This window comes from Macaca thibetana, chromosome 7 (genome assembly GCF_024542745.1).
Source record: "Macaca thibetana thibetana isolate TM-01 chromosome 7, ASM2454274v1, whole genome shotgun sequence".
Taxonomy (NCBI): domain Eukaryota; kingdom Metazoa; phylum Chordata; class Mammalia; order Primates; family Cercopithecidae; genus Macaca; species Macaca thibetana.
In genome coordinates, this window is record NC_065584.1 from 98495306 (window position 1) to 98517147 (window position 21842).

Consider the following 21842-nt stretch of genomic DNA (forward strand, 5'->3'; position numbering starts at 1 on the left):
GTTTTCTATTGATGAAAGAAGCGGTCAGCATGCCATTTTGACAGCCGGTATTACAAGAACAAGATACTCCTCAGCAGTGTTTCAAAATACTGGCAAATAAAGTTGTTTCCTGCTTGTTCTCCCCCCCCCCCCCCACCACAATCAATCCTGATGATCGATTCCTATTAATTGTACAAAGGAAGCAAAGTTCTAGGTGGAAAGATTATTTTTCTAAGAGGATGGTATAGGGATATTTGTATGAAGAGCCTTGAAAGGTAGAGGAAACTTGAAAGGTAGAGGATCACCCCTGGAATACTGTTTTTACTTTTCCTCCTTGAAAGCAGTTACCAGAGAGACATGAAAATTTCTTTTCTTTTTCCTTTTTTAGAGATGAAATCTTAGTTTGCAGTGCAGTGGCATGATCACAGCTTACTGCAGCCTCAAACTCCTGGGCTCAAGTGAGCCACCTGCCCGACTAATTTTTTTTTTTTTAAATCTTTTCAGAGATGGGGGTCTCACTATGTTGCCCAAGCTGGTCTCAAGTTTGGGGCCTCAAGTGCTCCTCCCCTCCTCAGCTCCTGAGTAGCTGGGATTACAGAGGCATGCCACCATGCCTGGCTCTGACTGTCTCTAGAAATATTCATAAAGGGAGTTTACCAGGGAGTACCACCACAGGCCACGCACTCTTCCTGCTTTTGCCTGTGAGATCTTTGATCTTTTGCACCTGATATCCTAATAGCTGAGATAGCAAAGAACGTGGGACACCACCACAATAAAGTGGGGTGTTTTCCTTGGAATGGCAACATACTTCTCTGTGTCCCAGACACTAAATGGATTTTCTCATGATTCACTGACGTTCCTCAGACATTCTCCTGTCATTTATTACTGTCTTTTTGCAGCTTAGACTCTCTTCACTTCATTGGTTCAACCAAAGCTGGTATTTCCAGGCATAACCCTTAGATCTCATCACAAAGGGTGCTAATGGCAACCTACAAGCTCAAGGCAAAGGGGACACTGACAAACTGCAAGAAGAAATATGATCTCTTCTTCCCTTGTGGGGTCACCGGCTGAAGAATAAAGGCCAGGGAGAAAAATTCTGACATGAAAGCAAGACCTCCTCCCACCTTGCACCCCGGTAACCTGTGGCATGTGAGCCTGAGCACGTCCTGTTAGATCTTAATTCTCTCCTGCTGAGGGGAGAAACGGGGTTGCTCTTTGGTGAGCAGAAAGGCTCACTCTGCTCCAGCTATCTAACATAGGACACGGTGGGGAGACCACGGAAAGGTGAAAGGTGTGACTATAACTCTGAAGGAACTAGGGGCCCCTCTGTTTCTCCCTCCAGCTTTCTCTCTTCCAACTCCAAACCTGCCTGCACCATGAGGTCCAAACTATCACACCTCAGCCTGTGCACTCTTCCTGCTGGAACGTCCTTCCATGCCTGGCTACCAAACACCCACTACCCTTCATGATGAACGCCTGGCCCTGCCACGCCTCCCCCTCCAACTCCTGGGCTCAAGTGAGCCACCTGCCCGGCTAGTTTTTTTTTTTTTTTTTAATCTTTTCAGAGATGGGGGTCTCATTCCCCCATCCCCCAGTGGGGAACATGCCCACTCCCTCCTCCCACCCCTGCCCCACCCACAGTCAATTTCTACCCAGCAGGCCTGACATTGCAAGTTCACTGATTTGTCTACATAGCTGCTTCCCTCTTTTAGAACCTAACCACCTAACCTTTAATGTTGGATTTTTTAAATTAAAAAAAATCTGTTCCTCATTGGAAAAGTGATAATCATTTTAGATAATTTTGAAATAAGCAAAATTTACTTTTTCAGCCCCTAACCTGAAGTATCCATCTATGAATAGCTGGCTATATGTTCTTGCAATATTTTTTATGCAAAGATATGCATATATTTAGATATTTCTTTATCAAAAGGGATTATTATCTATATATTATTTTACAATGTGTTCTTTTCACTTAACTGTATTGTAAGGTAAGGTTAGGTGTTGCTTTGGGTGCTCCCTTGGACATAACTCTATTAATAATACGACATCTCATTTTATAGTAAACATGAGCTCCTTTCTCTAGTACTGGTACTGGTACTAGAGGTGGGGGACCCCTGCTATATGGCACATCTAACTCTCCAGTTGGTTTTTATAGTGGCAAATATGGTCATGGTGAGAAGAAAAAGACTGAAGGATGAATACTCAGTGTCAGCTTAGATGCTGACCTTTTTCAAGAAAGATACAGTTTATAGAACATGCCTCATCCCTTCTATGACAGCAGTGGTTCTTAATTGGGGGCGATGATATCCCCCAAGGGACATTTGGCAATGTCTGGAGACATTTACAGTTGTCGGAACTTGTGGTGGGGAGGGCAGGGGTGGCATCTGGTGGGGAGAGCCCAAGGATGCTGCTAAACACACAGTGCATAGGACAGCGCCTCATGACAATCCATTATCTGGCCCAAAATGTCAATCGTGCCGTGACTGAGAGGCCCTGTATTAGAACAGCAGTTCTTCATCCTGGTTACATATCAAAAACACTTGAGGAGCTTTAAAAAATACTGATACATGGGTCTTACTCCAAAATAAGGGAATCAGAATCACTTTGCTCCAGCTATCTAACATAGGACACGGTGGGGAGATCACGGAAAGGTGAAAGGTGTGGGGCTGAGAGTGGGGCTCAGGCCTTATGTTTTAAAAGCTCCCACGTGATCCTAATGTGCAGCCTATATCGAGACCTATCACACTGAACCATGAGCTGCCTGCCTGCGTCCATAATGGACCTGTCCTCCTCCCTGCCACAGAACCTACTTGGCATTTCGCTGAAACAGGTGCTCAATAAATATTTGTTGCCTGGAATAGGGGGGATAAATTAGTGATCTATCATTAGTACCCTACAAACTGCAGTGCTGGACTCATACTGACTTTCAACAATCTAGTGGTGGCTGATGGAAGTTTTTTTTTTCCTAGTCAATTATTCAGTACATCAAAAGGATACAACTTCCAGCAATCAGTCCACAGCATACTAACATGCTTCTGTTGGAATAATGACTTCTGAAAGTGAAAGGTACAGAAACAATCTGGACAATACATTCACGCCAAAGGAAACTTACAGAATTAACTCACAATTTTTTTGGTCACCCTTCCTGGTCATATGCAGTGAGAAGAATTAGAAGTTGTACATTAAATGCAGGCCTGGAAACTTCCACTGCTATCACTCAAGGAGATATAAGAAAATAAAAAAAAAATCCAATCCAGAGCAGGTAGAAAAGCTTACTATCAGGAAACTGCTAACACTAATCAGATTTCCCTATAATCAGAATTATCTGATCAGTGACTTATTTACATCTAATTGAGTTACGGGGAATTTTCACGTCTTGATGGAAACCATAAAGTGGTAAGTGGTGAGCAAGGATCAGGTTTTTAGTATTGAAACTGGCACCTTCTGACCTACCCACCTGCCAACTGCTAAACAAGAGAGTGGTATTACCCCTGGATCCCTGGGGCTCTCGGAGGTCAGTACGGGGCCACCAGCTGGGTGTTGAGAAAGCCTGGGCCCTTTATCCAGAGCCATGGCTGATGGTGAGAATGCAAGGGTCCACAACAGAGCCCCTATCCCTGCAGCTTAATGAGTAAATGAGCCATTAGAACAGGCGAGGTGAGAGCCTTGCTAGGCACGAGCAGAGGCAATAGTGGTTTGCAGGAAGGGCACTAACACAGCCCTGGAGGAAGCAATGAGGTGGAGAAGGCTTCTCAGCAGTGGGGAAGGAGAGACAGCCCTGACAGATAAGACAGCTTCGAAGGGAGAGACTACTGCAGATAAGAGAAACAGCATGTGCAAGGGCCCAGGGGCAGCGAGAACTCCAAGAAGTTCCACTTACCAAGTGGCCCTTTAAGAGGTGAGAGGGCCTGTAATCCCAGCACTTTGGGAAGCTGAGACAGGTGGATCACTTGAGGTCAGGAGTTCAAGACCAGCCTGGCCAACATGGTGAAAAACCCTGTCTCCAACAAAAATGTAAAAAATTAGCCCGGTGTGGTGGTGTGTGCCTATAATCCCAGCTACTTGGGAGGCTGAGGCAGGAGAATCACTTGAACCCGGGAGGCAGAGGTTGTAGTGAGCCGAGGTTGTGCCATTGCACTCCAGCCTGGGTGATAGAGCGAGACCCTGTCTTGGAAAAAAAAAAAAAAAAAGTGGGAGGAATAGGGAGGTTGAGGCTGGAGAGGCAGCCAGGGCCAGATAGTAAAGGCCAAATAAATGTCTCAAACGAGAAGTCCATGTTTGAAGAGGTAGAAAAAAGGTGGACATCTTAGGGGAGGTGCAGAAGAAGACACTATTTTTCCTTTCTTGGTGTCCATGTGTACTTGACATTGGACAGATCCTACATTCAAAAGTCGGATCCCCCACTTCCTACTGCATGGCCTTGGCCAAGTGACTAACCTCATCGGTATTCAGGAAATAAAAAGAACATCTATTTCCCAAGGTTGCTGGGAGGATCAATGAGATAATATACACAGAGTTGAGGCCATGGGTGGAAGAATTGACGAAACCAGGAAGAATGGCTGAATTCACATTGGGGAAGGTGGAGAATTCCAGGGGGCCACTGTGAAAAGGAGAAGGAGGTAAAAGGTTTTAGCTTGTCAAAGAGTTTTTTTTTTTTTTCTCCTGAGCTTGGAGACAAGAAGAGTAGAGAAAAAAGGGGGAGAGGGAGGGAGTACATGCACCAGGAATATAGCCACCATTTGGCATTTTCTCAAAATGCTGCAGCAGAGATTTAAAGGATTTAAATTGCTTTTCACTCATTTATGGATGTTGGCCTGAGATTTCTCTGACTCTGGGCCAAGCTGCCATGGGCCACGAGTGACACACGGAAGGCCCCATTACCTGGACCTTAATAGGCTCTTGACAAACCTTGCTGCTGCTGCTGCAAGTTTTATGGCTGTGGTTGTTTTTAAGGCTAGACTGTCACAAGGGCCCCTTTCCAGGATAAGCATTGCTCTGGGCCTCCAAATCCCTCATCCACTTGTTGGAAGCCAGGGCATCTAGAGGTCTACCTCTGCAGGGAAGGCATTAGTATGCCCCATCCCAGTTCTGGGGCCTGGTGGTTTCTCCACCTCTGCATTGCAATTGCATGGGAATACCGTCCTTGCCTCACCTACACCCCAGCAGACAATGTGAGGCCTTGAGTAACGTGAATAAAAGGCAGGTGTCTGGGGGAATAAACAGTAGGTCCAGAGGTAAGCAGAGGAGCTTGCAGTCTGATAATTGCGTTCTCCAGCTTTGCTGTTTCAGCAGCGGGATGTAGCCATAGATGGGCCAGGTAAGGCTCTTATTCAATAAGACTCCTGTACATGCAAGATCAGGGGAAATGCAATTTTTAAGATAACTTTTTTGGTCAGTGCATTCCCTGGAATAGAGACTCGTTTCGTCTCAGGACACCAGACTATATTGAGTCAATTTAATTCTTATAACAGGACAATAACCGAGACTGATTTATAATGTAACTTTCTGAATATTAAAATGTTAATGAAATTGTTGTCATGAAAAATAATGGCTTGTATTCTTATTTGAACCATTCTCAAGGCCCATCCCTTCTTTTAAAATTTATTTCCACTCACATAAAGAAATTGCTTTATCATCTAATTTTAAAAAATCAGTTTCTCTCACCCATCACCCCATGGTGATTTATTTTCTCTATAGAAAATGTTAATAACTGGTCAGGGATCTAAATGTTAAACACAAGGGAAAATGAAATCTTTGAAAATGAAAATAAATGATCCATTTTTCTTCTTTCAGAGAAACTGCTACTCCTGAAAGATATAAGATGTAGGGAGAAGCAGCAGCTAATGATCTCAACTCTAAGTCCCTTGAAAGCTGCCACTGGGGGTTCATATTTTCCTTCCCACTATGCTTTGCACAGACATTCATGGAGTGCTTCTGGGTGCTGGCCCTTGCTTAAGAAATCCAAAGACCAGAGCAGACGACAGACACTTCTAGCAAATCACCGTAATAAAATGAGAACAGTGTATTTAGGAGAAAGAGGTACCAAAGGACTTCAGAGAGAAGAACGCCAAAGATAAAAGAGGGAAGGGATGGTTTCAGAGGAGGGGATATTGGAGGAGGCTATTGACTGGTGAGTAGGACCTGTCCAACTGGAGGGAGGTGTATGAAAAGACAGGCTGTATGGGGGAAGCTGAACACCACAAACTGAAAGGAGATAGAGCTGAAGACACGTGGCACCTAGAACTGATCTTCTAGTTGACAGAGTAGCATGAGAGGGTCACTTGCTATGTTACAGAAACCCTTCTGACTGCAGTGTTGAACAAAACGCAGGACATAAGGGGCCATCCTGGGAGGCCAGGTAGGAACTACTGCACAGGTCCAAGCAAGAGATGGGGAGGGCCTGCACAGGGCAGTGGTGGTGTGGGTGCAGCAGGGCAGGTGCCAAGGACTCCTGGAAGGTGGGATCAGCACCACTGGATGACCTGTCACTTAGCATCAGGTTTTCAGGGAGAGAACATGGAAAGCTGTGGGCTGACAGCCAGTTGTAAAATCCATGCTAAGCAGGAAAAAGCACTCTACCTCCCTCCCAGAAATGTGTCAGGAACATGGAAAGAGGTGGGAGGCATTTAGTCAGGAGGAAAATGGCAAAGTGAACTGGGTAGGAAAGAGGCTGAATTGGTGTCAGAGTGTTTCAGGTCTGGAAGAAGTCTTTCCTGATAAATGGTTTTTAAGCCTCTCTTGACATACTTCTGGTGATGGGGAGCTCACTACCCATGCAGACATCCTATTCCATTGACACTGTGCAAGCATCTTGAACCACCATATTTTCCTTTGGTTCCATATATACAGCTTCCTTTGAATTTTTACTTCCAGTTGCACAATGAAACTTCCTACAAACCCACTTGATTTAGCAAGAAGACCTGGATCAGTCCTCTCATCCTGCTGATGGAACATCTTCCACTACAGCAGGGCAACAGCTAAGAAAAAGTCACAGGGAAGGGGAACCACCTGTGCAAAAACTTGGGTTTTAAGCCACTTTGGCTGCCTGAATCCCCTACCCCATCCCATTACCGTGCTGTTGCAGCCAGCGAAGCAGGCAGACAGGTAGGTGATGCCATCTGCCCCACACACTGGAGTGAAGGAATCAGTTTGGCATTCACAGTTATTATTGCAGGGTGAGTAGGGGTCCAGGGCTGAGCCAGGTGCTGTGCTGGAAAAGAAAGGAAACACGGAAGCCATTAGAAACAGGTCAATTTGGAATCAGATGACCCCAGTGACAGCCTTTCGCCTCTGCTGTGATGAGTCGCATGGTACCCTGCTTATGGGATTGTTACCTGGTTCTCCCTTCCCTTTTCCTTTTCCAACCTTAACCCTCCCTGTCCAGCAAGGAGCAGCCCAGGGCCACTGCTGAGAGCTATGTGGGTTGCGCCCTGGCCAATGACGCCAGCTTAGGTGGTGGGCTGGATGGGAGCTGAGTCCACTCCAGCCCCTCTCATGAAGTGAGGAGGAAGATGCTTTTGATCACTGGTATTGATGTGTCCTCTGGGCTGGTGGCAGTTGGGACTCTGCTCAGGGCCACCTGCTCCATGATGCCTCTCCTGATTGCTATGGCCTCGGCTTACCCCCGTCCTGAACAAACACCTATGCCTGCAACGCTGAGGATTTAACTCCTTCCCTCTTGGGGCTGGTTCTTGTCTCTGCTTTATTCCTCCCCTGCAGTCAGGAAGCCTCATGATGCTTACTTGCTACACTGCTACAACCAGACTGGCTTCCATCATTATTGTCTAATTGATTCAATGTCCTGAGAAAAATAACACTAAGATGTTTTAATTTTTCCTTTGCATCATTAAAGGCACAGTTATCTAGAGCAAGCAAATTGAAAAAAGAGCAAAAGGGTAGAGTGAGTGTATTAGCTCTGGAAGACAGGAAATGTTTCTTCTTTAGTCTGATTATTTTCAGCTCTGTCTCCTAAGGTTCAGAGCACTTCATGATAAAGATGATGATGGCGACACCTGGCAATTTATGTGTCATGCACTATTCAAAGTACTGCATGGATTATTTCATTTATTCTCATTTTAACCCCATGGGCTTTAGAGAAGAAACTGAGGCACAGCCAGGTTAAGTGACTTGTCCAAAAGTACAGAACTCATAAATGGTAGAGGAGGCATTGGAACCAGGGCCATCTGACTGTAGGATATACACTTTTTTATTTTTTTATGGAAGAATAACATCATTATAGTGAGACCTTGTGCTCCTAACCACTACACTTTACTACTTGGGAGTCGAGCAATCTGCTACTTGAGACAGCTGTTATGCATAGCATGTGCAAACAGGAAGAAGCTATATCTGAACAGGAAGTGAGGGCCAGGCTGGGGTGGGGATTGGAAGGGGCAATCCCGTGGTGGTGTAAAGGGGAAGGAGAGGCATACGGTGCCTGGATTGTGCACAGACATACAGAAAGCTGCCCGTGCTCTGCTCTCCCACTCTGCCTGCTCACTCTTGTGGGTGGCAGAGAAGCCCTGGCTCCACTGCATCTTCTGGCACAAGTGTAGGAGCAGCCTGGGTGGCCTGCTTGGAAGAAGAGTCTGGCTCTGGAGAGAGAAACTGGTAACCTGAAGGCCAGCCATGCTGCAGCCTCGATGCTCCAGGCTGGATTTCCAAGGCAGCCTCAGTCCCGTGTGGAAAAGGGGACAGCTATTGACACTGGATAGCTGAAGACTCCCCATAATTCCCTCTAAGGGCAATTCTCACTGGACTCTAGTCCCAAGTCTTGGGATAAAAACTAGGAAGAAAGAAAAGTGGTCCCATGAGAACTAACTTCCTTATCTTCCTCCCTCTCTTCCCTCCACCTCCCTTTTTCTCTCCCTTTCCCCCGCTACACTTAAAAATACCTGCCATGGGCCAGCTCCTATAATTGCCATGTGAGCCTAATGACAGCTTCTGATAGTTTAAGGGATTGTTGAAATCAATTCTTTCTTCTATTTTGAGCTGAATTTTGAACTAAAATTTTTATTTTCTATCTTCACAGTTTTCCTAAAGTCAAATGCCAAAAATCGTGATGTGAGTGTGCTAGGGAGGAAATGGTTTCTCTTCTCCCCCAGGGCTTCCCCGCCTTTGAGTGGAAAGGTCTGCTCTCTCAGCCCAGAGGGTTCTACTGATTCTCCAACGTGGAGAGTAAGATGCAGAGGCAGCATTGATGCTTCTCCTCGGGTCACTAGGAACAAAGCTGGCTCCCACAACCTACTGTGGAGGGAGAGTGCTAGGGTCCCTGAGCAGGCGGGAGGGCGGCAGACACTGCCAGTACTCACTTGTTTCCATAGGGAACAGTAACCCCAGCCACAGGGCCAGTGTCGCAGCCCAGGAAGAGGAAGGAGACATAGCAAGCGGTGGAGACCAGGTTGACGAGCATGGCCATCCGAATGGCCCCCAGGGCAGACAGGCTGAGCTTCTTCACCAAAAGACCGCCCAGGAAGATACCCAGACAAGCACACGGGATTGCAGTCATCCCTGGAAGGAAGACAGAGGGGCAGGGCTGTGAACAGGGAAGGTGGGGCCAGTCCACAGATGGGAGGGTGGAAGGCCTGAGGCTGAGTCCCGTGAATGCCCAGTGACCCCACTGCAGTGTCACTGCTTCCATGGGACCCTGAAATCTTTAGGAAGGGCCTGATTTATTCCCCCAGGGAGCTCATGGAGAACTGGGAGAGACAGACATAAAGCAACTCTGTTTCATGAGTCTAAGTGCATGCACCTGTCCTGCTAAGTGGGGCACCCTCAGGAGAAACACAAGCTTAAGAGGGGACTACCAAGAGACGGAGTCAGACAGACTGGGAACACAGACATGCCTTCGGGACAGTAGATATCATGGAGCAGTGATGTGCTCTGTGTGCATTTTTGAGATGTGGGAAGGGGACCGGAGATCATTTAGGGATTTTCTCCCCGTCTTCTTAATAAGGCAAGAAGGGAGGGTTTCGCAGAAAATACGGAGGCTCTTTAACCTAAAGGTCACGGAATTCACCAGGCCATAGAGAGAGTCTGAACCAGCTCTGCCACCCCTCAGGTAGTGGCATCAATCAATATGTTTTGTAGCTCTTGGTGACTAAATGGCATATATATTTTTTTCCTTTCTCTCTCTTCTGCACAGGGCTATCTGCAAGGCAGCAGGACCATAAACCTGTTATTTCTGATTCGCAGAGAACCATGGAATTTTAGAAGGACCAAAGGGTTCCAAGCTCCTGGGTTGGTTTTGCTCTATTCTGATTCATTTCATCTAAAACTCAGCTTTCAATTGCCACATGTCATTTATCTACCATGTAGATTACGCATGGCCAGTTTTCCAGTCTAGGTTGCCTTCTTGACAACCAACAGACCTCTAGGTCAATTGACTACATTAACTAGCTGGTATGTGCTAAGAGAATGCAAATTAATTTTAATATTGGGGTGAGAAAATATAATCAGGGGGGTATAGCTCTGCAAGAAAATAGCACAAGTCATACTTAAAATGACATATAATATCTCTCTATCATCTACTGCTCTTGGAATATCTGTGCTTGGTTTTCTTCCCTTGGTATAGAAGCGATCTCATGAGCCAGCTCCTGGGTGCATCTTTATCCTTGTCCCGTGCCACACTGCCCACCCCAACCATGCCACTGTCCCTCCTTTCTCTCCCTGGGGCAGGCCAAACAGTTCCAGTTCCCCAGGCTTTGCACGTGCAGTTCCCTCTCCTGGGACACGTGCCCAATGTGTTTACTTGGCTGGCCCCTACCCTCTTCAGACAGGTTTCCCAGGCCACTCTGTAGAGATCCACGCACCCCCACCCTGAGATTCCATACTGTTTTTGTGGCTCTCCCAGCTTCCTGAAGCAGCCTCACTTATTTTTGGGTTTCTTGTTTCTTGCTCTCTCTCTCTCTCTCTGCTAGGATACAGCCTTCCTATGGACAAAACCCCTTTTTGTCTTGTTCAGTCCAGCCTAGATTCTCTGTGTCTAGCATGGTACCCAGCACGGAGTGGGCATCCAAGTATTATTTTCAGAATGAATGAGCTAAGGAACAGATTGGATCTGTGTGAATGGACATCAGTGACAACATGCCCACACCCAGAAAGCAAGCCTGTGTTTTGTTTCATTTCCTAGCAAAGACAGTGGGGGTGTCACCTGTCAAGGATGGTAACCATGGCAATCACAGGCTTTCACACCTTTTCTCCAAGCCCCCTCCCTCCCTGATGTGTGTGCTGTCCTTAACACTGGAGGAAGTGATCAGAACTTCCCTGAAATTCCATTCTCATTACGTTAACCTATGCAGATTGAGTCCTTTTTATCTTCACTCACAAATCAACACCACTAGCTCTTTAATCACCTGTGTTACTCTTCTCTGAGCTCTGCCCCATTTGCTGATGACTTCACAGGGGAAGGGGGACCAGTGCTGATGCTCTGGAATGACTGCCTGGGTCTCATCTCCCAAGTCTGCCTTCTCTAACTGCCCACTGCCAGTCCCTCTTGCAGCCAGCCTCCAGAGTCCACACTGACTGTACTGTCGCCAAGGGCATGGCACACACAGAGGGCACCCGTGCTGCTTGCCTGGACTGCCCAGTGCAGGAGAAGGTGCCTCCTGCCAAGCACACTAACAGACAGAAATCACTGGGAGACAAAAAGGTGCAATAAGGCAGAATTGTTTGTTTGACCTTCTGCCCTGAAGACTATTGATTTGTTTGTCGATAGAAGACGAAGGCATCTGTTCTGAAACAGAACACGGCCCAAAGTTGAAGCAACTGTGCAAATGTAATCAAAATGGAAGAAAAAGCAGCAGAGGAGTCAGCAGGTGAGAGATAAACTCTTCAGGCGCCGAAGGGCTAAACCTGAGAGATCCCAGGGATAACAAAGAAGTTACAACTTTAATTATAAAGAGGTATATTTTGCCCTGTCTCTGTCAGGCAGATATTAAAGGCTGACTGCGTTTTGCGAATACCTCTTGGAGGTAAAATTTACCAAGTGGTGGGTGGTAGAGGGTTATTTGTGTAAAAGAAAAACATAAGACTTGTGGTACCCTGGGTGGTAATCTGGCCATATTGTTGTGATAGGGTTTTACATTTTATTTTATTTTTTGATTTATTTAATTTTTCAAGACGAAGTCTCGCTCTTGTTCCCCAGGCTGGAGTGCAACGGTGCGATCTCAGCTCACTGCAACTTCCACTTCCCGGGTTCAAGCGATTCTACTGCCTCAGCCTCCCGAGTAGCTGGGATTACAGGCGTGTGCCACCACGCCTAGCTAATTTTTGTATTTTTAGTAGAGACAGGTTTTCACCATGTTGGTCAGGCTGGTCTTGAACTCTTGACCTCAGGTGATCCACCCGCCTCAGCCTCCCAAAGTGTTGGGATTACAGGCATAAGCCACCATGCCAGCCCTACTTTTAAACTGAGATATGTTATGTCCTGTGAAATACACAGAGCTTAAGGGAACAGCCTGATGAACTTTTGCATCTGTACACACCCCTGTAACTACAGCTTAGATTAACCTTAGAACATTTCTAGCAGCTCAGGAGGCTCCCTGGTGCGCCTCCCAGTTAGCTTCCCCCAATGGTAACCACTATTCTGGCCCCTATCACCTCAATTAACTATTCCTCTTTTTAATTCATCTAAATATGTGCTCTTTTGAGTCTCATGTCTTTCAACTCTGTGAGATTCAACCACATTGAGGCATGTATCAAAGTTCTTTCTTTCTCATTCTGTGTAATAGTTTGCCATAGAATATTCTATAATTTATCCATTTTACTGTTTATGGACATTTGGGTTGTTTCAAGTTTGGGTCTATTATGCATAAAACAGCTCTGGACATTATTACATATGCTACGTAAATGAGTGAACACAAACACTTATTTCTGTTGGACAGATGACCAGAAATGGAACTGATAGGTCACGGCATAGACATATGGTTAGCTTTGTTAGGCACAGCCAGAGTTTTCCAAAGTGGTGGCACCAATTTGCATTCCCACTGGCCGAGTATGAGAGTTCCAGTGGCTCCACATCCTCCCCAATACTTGGTGCTATCAGTCTGGTGGATGTTTAGTAGCATCTCACTGTGGTTCCAATGTACATTTCTCTGATGACTCATGATGGTTAGCACCTTTGTGTTTGTTTCTTGGCCATCTTGTGACATGACAGGAGATTTTAAAGGGGAAGATCAGAAAACATCACCTTCCCTTTCCTCTCAGCAGACAATCTGACTCCTATTTTACAGAGAAGATGAAGTCTGTGGAGCTGTAGCTGCCCCCATGCCTGGCCGTATCACCACACTCTCAGTAGTTTCCATCACATGTCCCTCCCTCTGCTCTTTCAGGAGAACAGGTGAACTCCTCTGTAAAGGGAGTTCCGTGCAAAGTCTTCTCTGATGAAGAAGGATAAATCTTGAAAGGTTAGCAGGTTTTAATCAGTCACATAAAGTAAGAATATTCACTCTCTCTCCTGCAAATCCCCAGCTGTGGGCTCCTTTCCCTCCACTGAGAAACCTGCTCAAGTCTTTCCTGTCCCGGCAACCACATAGTCACCACTCCCTCCCTCAACTCCAACACATGCCACAGGCCATGTCCTCTCTCCTTTCTCCCCTGGCTAAGTCCCGTGCTCACTGTCTACTCCTTCCCTCTCACGGGCTGCTCTCCACACCACAGAACAGGTGCTACCACTGCCACTTCAGGAACACAGCCCTGATACAGGCTGCAAGCCATCCTCATCATTAAAGCCAACTGGGACATTTGGGCCCTCACCTTGCTTGACTGCTCACATTGCAGATGGCTGCTTTCTTCTTGGAATCATCTCACCCTTGACTTCCATGATCCACATTCTCTACATTTCTTTTGGATGCCGTTGCTTAAATTTCTCTGCAGACTCCTCTATTTCTTCAGGTTGGGGTTTCACCTATCTTTTTCTAACTCTACACATTTTTTCCTATGTAAATTCCACTCCAGTGTCCTCAACTACCATCCATTTACTGAGGCAACTGAATCTCCACTACTACTTATAACACAGATTATCATCCCAGAGACCCCCTCTTGAGCCCCCAGCTAAATACTGGACATCACTTAGATATGCTATGGGCATCTCACACTCAACAGCTTCAGGTCTGAACTAGAAACTTTGCACAGATCTGATTCTTCTTCGTTATTTCCAGTCTTTACAACTGGTACCCCAAGCTCTCCAAGCCAGAAACCTGAGAGCCGTTGTTGATTCTTCCCTCTCGTTTAACTGCTATGTCTCTGTTGCTGTTGTGTCCACTACTGATCAACATCTCTGCTGATTAACTCAACAAATGCAGCTTCCTGTCACTTGAAGTAAAGGATGATATACTGTCACAAAACAAAAAGGAAACTAAGACATGCTGCAGGACCACATTCCTTACCCTGCCTAAGCAACACTGCTTCTCATGAGTGCAAATTGTTTTTCTTTACTATGTCAACTCCGAACAATTGGCAGTAGAAACCTGTAGTCTACGATTTAAAGAACTGTAAAGCCATGCCTGACCTTGGGGAGAAGGAGTGTCATGATCCATTAGTTATGTCTGCTGTGGGCACAGGGAAGAGTAGGGGAGTGTATGGCTTCCAAGCTCTGCATGTGTTAACTATAGGTTTCATGCTGCCAAGAATATTCTTTCTTTATGTAGCTAAAACCTGCTAACCTTTCCAGATTTATCCTTCTTCATCATATCTTCCCCAAATTTCCCATTTCACACCCATCTATCAACTTACTGGCCTCTCAAATGTACATTTTATATTTTCACTCTTTATTATCATGTGCTTTTAGCAATTGCTCCAGGCAGGGAAATCTTGCTCTGAGAATACACTTTAAATTCCTTGTGCACAGAGGCCACATATATCTTGTTGCTGTAGGCCCAGAGCAGAGTGGGGTTCTTCAGCAGGGCTCAGTAAATTCTTAGTGCCGTAAACACAGGACACCCTCCCCCGACCCTCTCAGGGGGCCTGAAGACACACTCACCAAGCAGCTGGTTGGCAGAAGAAGTGGTGAGGTTAAACTGCTGCTCCAGGTACTTCCCCAAGAAGGCAGCGAAGCCAGCCACCACTGCAATCTCCATGCAGGCGGCCAGGATGATGCAGGTGAACACAGGGTTTGAGAGCAGGTGCTTAGTGACCTTTGGGATCACTGCAGGGAGAGAGAAGGCTGACATTCAGGGTCAAGGTCACACCCTGTGCTCCCATCTTATAGCCTCCTGCTCCTGAGGCCCCTTCTTGGCCTGCTCTTGTCCATTTCAGCAAACAGCATCCAGAGGCACCCAGTTGCTCAGACCAAAATCTACACCCCATAAGTCATCCATGATTGTGAAATCTCTGCCTTCAAAGCATACACTGACTTGATGCCAATTACTATCTACTAAAACAGGAGAGACTATACCAGGACTTTTCTTACAGCTCACTAGACACACTAAAAAATTTTTAAAGCAATCTCAGAAGGTGTGTGTGTGTATAAAATAAATTATAAATATCAATATATTTAAGTATATGTCAATATACCTGTTGATGGATCTATATATATACGTGTGTTAAGAAAATATACTTAACAGTTTCAAGAAAGATATGAAATTCTTGTGGTTTCCAAAATGTGTACATGCCTAATCAAACCCCTTCTTGCCATCTTCATGGCTACCTCTCTGGCAAAAGTTTTCATCAGCTCTCACTTGAAGACCACCAGAGCTACCCAACTGGGGTCTTAGTTTTCACTCTTGATCCAATATAATCATTCCCTGGGTAGCGGTCAGTGAGATCAGCTCAAATCAGTTTCCTTCTCAAAACCCTGGAATGGTCAAAATCCATATGCTGTGCCATGGCCTGAAGTCTGCCCCTCAGTGATCTGATCACACCCCCTAGCCCTTCGTCTTCCCACCCTCCAGTCAAGCCCCAGTGGCTCTTGCTATTTCTCGCTTGAACCCAGGTCCACCCCACCCAGGTCTTTGTCCTTGGGGGTCTTCCCTGTACAAGAATGCTCTTCCTGTAGATCTTTGCTGAATGTGTTCCCTTCTCCCTAGGGGCTCTATTCTCATCACCTGGTCTACCCTAGAAGAAGCCTCCCACTCAGTCCAGGTGCTCAGGGCTTCTATGAGAGCTGATGATGGGCGAAAGTGCTCTGAGGTTCATGCACCACTTTAATGACAGAGCCGGAAAGTAGGAATTGTTGAGGTCTTGTATTTCATTCTTTCTTTCTTTATTTTTCTTAAAGCATGTGGTTTCGTACGCCACTAAGACTTCCCCTTATATTGGTGCTTTTAAAATAGGAGATTCGTTTTTTAAAAATCCTTTGGAAACAAGCACATTATTTGGATATTCCCAGCAATCAGAATCGTTGGCATGTGGTCTTCAGCCAAGTCTCCTAAATTATGGTATGATGTATTCTGGCAGTGTGCAAGAGAGCTTTGGGGCACCAGGACAACCCTGTCATTTCAATATTTGTGCCATGATTTAATGTGTCCTTACAACAAAGCTGAAATACAGCTGATACATCTAATGTGTGGTTTCATGGCTGTTACGGCTTAAGACACTGCTAGGTTACAAAAAGTAAGTAGATTTAAAGTTATTTAAAGAGAAGTCTTAGGTGCATAATGGTTCAGGTGGAATGCAAATAAGGCAAAAATTATAGAGGTGGTATCCCAGAAACTAGTTAGGGGAAGTCTGTGCTGCTGCGATCATAAAGTGTGGAATATCTGACATGCAGTTTACTTGTTTCCACCTATGCAAACAGAACAGATAAAACACAGAGTCCCAGAGGAAGCAGGTACTACACCACGTCTAGGAAAAACTGATCAGTGCCGTGGTGGCATGCAAAATAAACAGGTGGGCAGGGAGTCTCACACTGCATTCCAAGGTGAAGAATTAGCCAGCTGTCCTAAAGAAGCGAGCTAATTATACAGGCTCAATCTGATCTCCTAGGAGATGAAACCTCTAAATGGCCCAACTAATTAGAATAAAATAATAATAGGGGATGCATAAGTTTTTAATGTTAACAGACAAGCTCAATAAGTCAAGAACTGGCAGATATACAAAACTTAGAATTTATCATTTCTAGGAATGGTATCAAGTTTCAAGAATGAAAATCTACATAGAAGACAGGCATCTAAGGGTTCTTTGACATAACACAAAGAACTTAGTTATGCAAATGGACTGAGTCAGATGACCAAAAGCTTGGAATTGGCAAAGCCTGAGCAACCGAATTCTATGTCATAACTAGATGATAACCAGAGCTGGTGGCCTTGGCTGTTCTGTGGTGGTTCCTTGTAAAATTCCTGAAACCTTAGGAGGCAACTCTCTGATTAAATCAATGAATGAATAAAAATAACACTTTTAAAAGGGTATGAATAAGAATAAAGATAATAAGAAAACAACTTTAAGTCCATGGTATTAATACAATTATACTCTCCTTGATTTTAAGTGTACTGGCCTTTATGTGTGGGTTTTGTCTATTTTTACAGGGTTTAAAACATTTACCATCATTTGAATTTTTAGAAATATCACTTCAAATAAATGTTTAGAAGTGTTTACCTTTATAACACCTATATGTAAATGTTGGGAAATTTTCCTGTGTTAAATCCACATTATGTTTAAACTATGGTACAAATATTTAGAGGAATCCTGACTGTGAATTATTTAAATATGTGGATTGTTCAACAAATAGATGAATTCATTGGGCTTAAACAGAGGACAGTGAGGTAAGCATTTATCTTCATGTACAGAAGCCCCTTGGATGTTAAAACTCTGTCCTCATAAATCACTACTGATGAGTGAAAGCTGATTTGCTATAGTGTGTGGCACACTGTGATGGTGTAGTGTACCCATGGCAAGAGACCTATTGGTCATGCCACAGAACAATAAGTTTCACAATGTAGTGAGAACAGTATGGATCACATCAGGTTATAACAGTGCCTCCTTGTAATGAATACATTTGAATGTCCTGGCGGTTTATATGTTTTGGCAAGTAATAACGCCATTTCTGCATCACAGTGCTCTTTTCGAATAAAGATATCTAAATTCTGGAAACATTGCCAATGTCAAATAGGCAGGTTGGGGACATTCCAGGAAAATGATCCTCTGCCATGCTTTCACTGTGGCCTTCATTTTTTTTTGTTAGGGTGCAGAATCTTCAGAGTCTAGGATTCCTGAAGAATAAAGCACCACAGCCACGCTTGATCACAAGTAAAACTGCTGCTGGGCTGATACCTCCAGCATTTGCTGATTAGCAACTTTGCTCTTTGGCTCAGAAATGACACTGATGATGATTTCAGTTTGATCACATTATCTATTTAGGTCCTGGTATCTCCCTGTCCTTGTTCAGAGTCACCATGATTTGTTTGGCGATGAGGAAGGCACTGTTCAACGAAGGCAACTCCGGTTAATGCAATACTTTTATACTTCAGCAAGCAATTTAATTATTCTGGAGATAATTCCACTTCAGTGGGAAGGATTCCTTCTCAAGATAGGAGACTGCCTGCTTTTGTCTTAATATCTAATAACTAATTTCTCCTTGAATTAGATGTGAAAAATCATTAGGTTTGAGAATGATATGACTGAATCATTTGACTTGAGGAAGCCTCAGTGGGCCTTACTTACATGAAGAACATTCTTTTTTTTTCCCCCTCTACCAAGGCAATTTGCCTCCAGAAATGACAGTTTCCTCTTGGGTTCGCTATTTCCTTCCAGGTTCTTCCTCCCATCCCCAGTTTTTATTGCAATCACTTGTAGTACCCTCAAAAGATGATTGCTTTTCAAAGGCTCAGCCTACCTTCCAAAACCCCAGTTTGAGAAGGGCTATTAATTAGCTTGGTCCTAGGGCCAACCCTGTGTTTCAAGCTTTTTCATTCAAATAGATTGTTAAGCCTATAAAATTCTGACTTTTTAAGGAGGTGGCAGCTAATGGGGTGACCCAGGCAAACAGAAACTGGTGAACCAAGGCCACACCAGGCCATTAAACATCTACAGACTCTCTTAGCCATGTACCCCCCACCTACCGATTTAGCCTCAGAACTTGGGAGCTGGAGGTGGGAGGTAGGCTGGCTTGAATTATGCAGCCTCACCAGCTGGAGAAACCTTTTCAACTCTCATTAGGAGCCTGGTACCGTCACCAGCAAGATGAACAAAATTGGAAAGAGCGGCAGGAGAGCGGTCTCTAGGGAAAACAGGTTTTCTACTACTAGTCTTCAAAAGAGATTCCTGTAGGATTAAGGGTTCTTGGAAACTTATAGGTCCTTCAGGATGGAGAAAGGCAGATTTTAGAGGAGTCATGAGAACTAATGTTGACAGAGCATTTCCTTTGTGCAAAAATGCAGTTCTAAATGCTTACATATCTGCTCATATCAAACCTGTGATCTTGGGACTATTAAATCTCCCATTTACAGATGAAAAAACTGAGGCAGAGAGGGGTCCCATGGTTAGAGCAGCACAGCAGAAACTCAAACTCTGGTACCTGCTGCCACGGCATGTGCTTGTAACCAGTATGCTATTCTGGTCTGGCTTCTGAGCTGCTCCTGGTTTGAAGATTAAGCATGCAGGCTACTCCTGGTAGTCAAAGGTGCAGCTTAATTCTAAGAAATACTGATAGTAATAGCAATAATAATAATAAAAAATTTCTACTTAGGTTGGGGAAAATGACCAGATCTGGCATTCGGGGATGTATCTGGGACTTAGTCCTTTTTTTTTTTTTTTTTTTTTTTTTTTTTGTGGGAAGAGAACTCGGAAAGAGAGGGAGGGAGAAATATTAATAAAAGGAAGAAAGACTTATAGAGCTGAAAGAGGAGGCTTGTACTGTAGAAAAGGTTTTGCTGAATGAGGTTGTATAAAATAATGGCTAAGAACCTGGTCTAAGGAGTCAGGTAATGGGGATTTGAATTCTGGCTTCAAGGCTTTAGTAGATGTGGAAGTGACTGGAGCACAGAACTCCATCCCACAGACTGCTATAAAGATGAAATGAGACCCAAGTGTGTAAAGCATGTGGCCCAGTGTCTCCGGCACACAGGTGTGAGCTCAGTATGAATCATAATTAATATAAAAGAAGTGATTCATGGTTAAGTCAGGGAGGAAACCCTGAGGCTCCTCGTCATGTGTAGTGTTCCTCGGAGCCATGGGGATACACGGTTTGCTGCAGATGTATCTGTGTGTGCTGCTTGGTGAGCTAGCAGAGAAGGGAAAGAGCATGGGGTGGTGCAGCCACAGCCATGGAGAAGGTAGGCTGGGCTTAGTTCCCGGGCCATCTCTGTGGTCAAGAAGAGCTCCCACCTCTGAGGGCCAGGCAGCAGGCCAGGTCAGGAAACAATGTACCTGTCCATGGCCTTGGTTTCCATGTCCAATTCCCTGGAATTGAAGGTGCCCCAGGCAGTGGTTACTGTGGGGCTCAGTGTACCTGCTGGACTCTCGGTGTATTTCTGCTTTTAATCTCTCTACTGAAGTTGGCCTTGACTTTCTTTTCCTTTGATAACATTGCTGTCAACACACCACTGTCAGGGCTCCCAAGAAGGGGAGAAGAAGCTAATGCATGCAACTGCTCAGTAATTACAATGGTAGCCAATGCTTTTTCGGTTACCAGTGTTTGATGGGGCACTGTGCTAAGGGCTTTTCATTTAATTCTCACAACCGTTACAATAGCAGGTCGTCTTAACATCATCATTCCCGATATGAGAAAACCAAGGCTTCATTGAGAGGCTGTAAATTCCACCTTGCCCAAGAATCCAGAGCTGGGAGGTGAAGGAGAGTGGATTTGAACTAAGGTCAGCCTGAGCTCCAAAGTCCACATTCTTAACATTCAGGTATTTTGTGGGCACCTGAATCTATAAAAGTTGTTTTTCTGAATGTTGAGTTGCCATGAGGAGCTTCCCAACACATGAGACCCACAGGAAAGAGAGAACAGAGAGGCAGGGAGAGCTTAGATGAGATAAATGACAGTCTTCAAATCATAACTTAAAAGGGAAAGGGGAAGAAATAATAAAGATGTAGAAAAATACTGTGATGGAAGTACAGGTGTGAATCCAAGGTGTGGTGACTCCTAGGAAAAATAGTGTCATGGAATAGCATCAAAGTTTAGCAACCACCGAGTTGGTTGCTTATGTGCCCCGTGCAGGCTTAAGCCCCCCACTGGATGCCCTTGCCTGAGTCCTTCTCTTCTCGCAAGCCAGAAGCCACCTGGGAGCAAGGATGGAGTAGCTCCATCATTAGATGTGAGCACCACGCCCAGTAAGAGCAGACGCTTAACAAACTCAAGGTGTCTTAAAGAATCTAATAAATAAATTTAAAAATGAAGGAATGAATCGCAGAGCTTTGAAGGGTTAACTGTTACAGCCTCTTAAGAAACTTTGAGGCAACATAAACAAACTTATGAACAAACCATTAGTGACATTCCACAGGTTCACTGTCTGGGTGGAAACACATTTAGACTCTTGCTTCTACAATCAGGGTGAGCTTATTTGGTAAGTCAGTCCCCTGCCAATACATGTCCCCTGCCTGCACAGATGCAGGAGGACCAGTTCTGACCTGTTGCCCCCAGAGGAGGTCAAAGAACCCCCATGGCTTCTGGCATTCATGTGCAATTGGGAGTTCACATAGAATCATCTAGGGGGCTTTGAAAACATCCAGATGCTTGGACCCCGTCTTTACCCACAGAATCAGAATTCCTGGGCTGTGGCCCACACGCAGGATGGTTCAAGAAACTCCCCAGGTGATGCTGACTCAAACTCCTGGCCTGTGGGGCCAGAAATCCAGAATGTCAGTCTCTTCTTCATTTACACTGTCCATTCTGGAGGTATCTAAGCCATTCCCTTGTGTAGGAGTGGAGGAAAGCCCAGGTGGGAGAGGAGGCCTGCAGCGTCTGGGAGTCTTCTAAAAGCAAGTGC

At 45.1% G+C, this 21842-nt stretch overlaps 1 protein-coding gene across 4 annotated transcripts in view; it reads right to left on the reverse strand.

The window, feature by feature from the left end:
* Positions 1-21842, reverse strand: part of SLCO3A1 (solute carrier organic anion transporter family member 3A1) — a 324947-nt gene that overhangs the window by 33373 nt on the left and 269732 nt on the right. For all 4 annotated transcript variants that reach the window (XM_050798035.1, XM_050798037.1, XM_050798036.1 and 1 more), the window contains exons 5-7: positions 14957-15121; positions 9288-9486; positions 7051-7189 (exon numbers count right to left, since the gene is read on the reverse strand). In XM_050798035.1, the coding sequence (XP_050653992.1) occupies positions 7051-7189; positions 9288-9486; positions 14957-15121 (503 nt within the window). The remainder of the gene's footprint in view (positions 1-7050; positions 7190-9287; positions 9487-14956; positions 15122-21842) is intronic.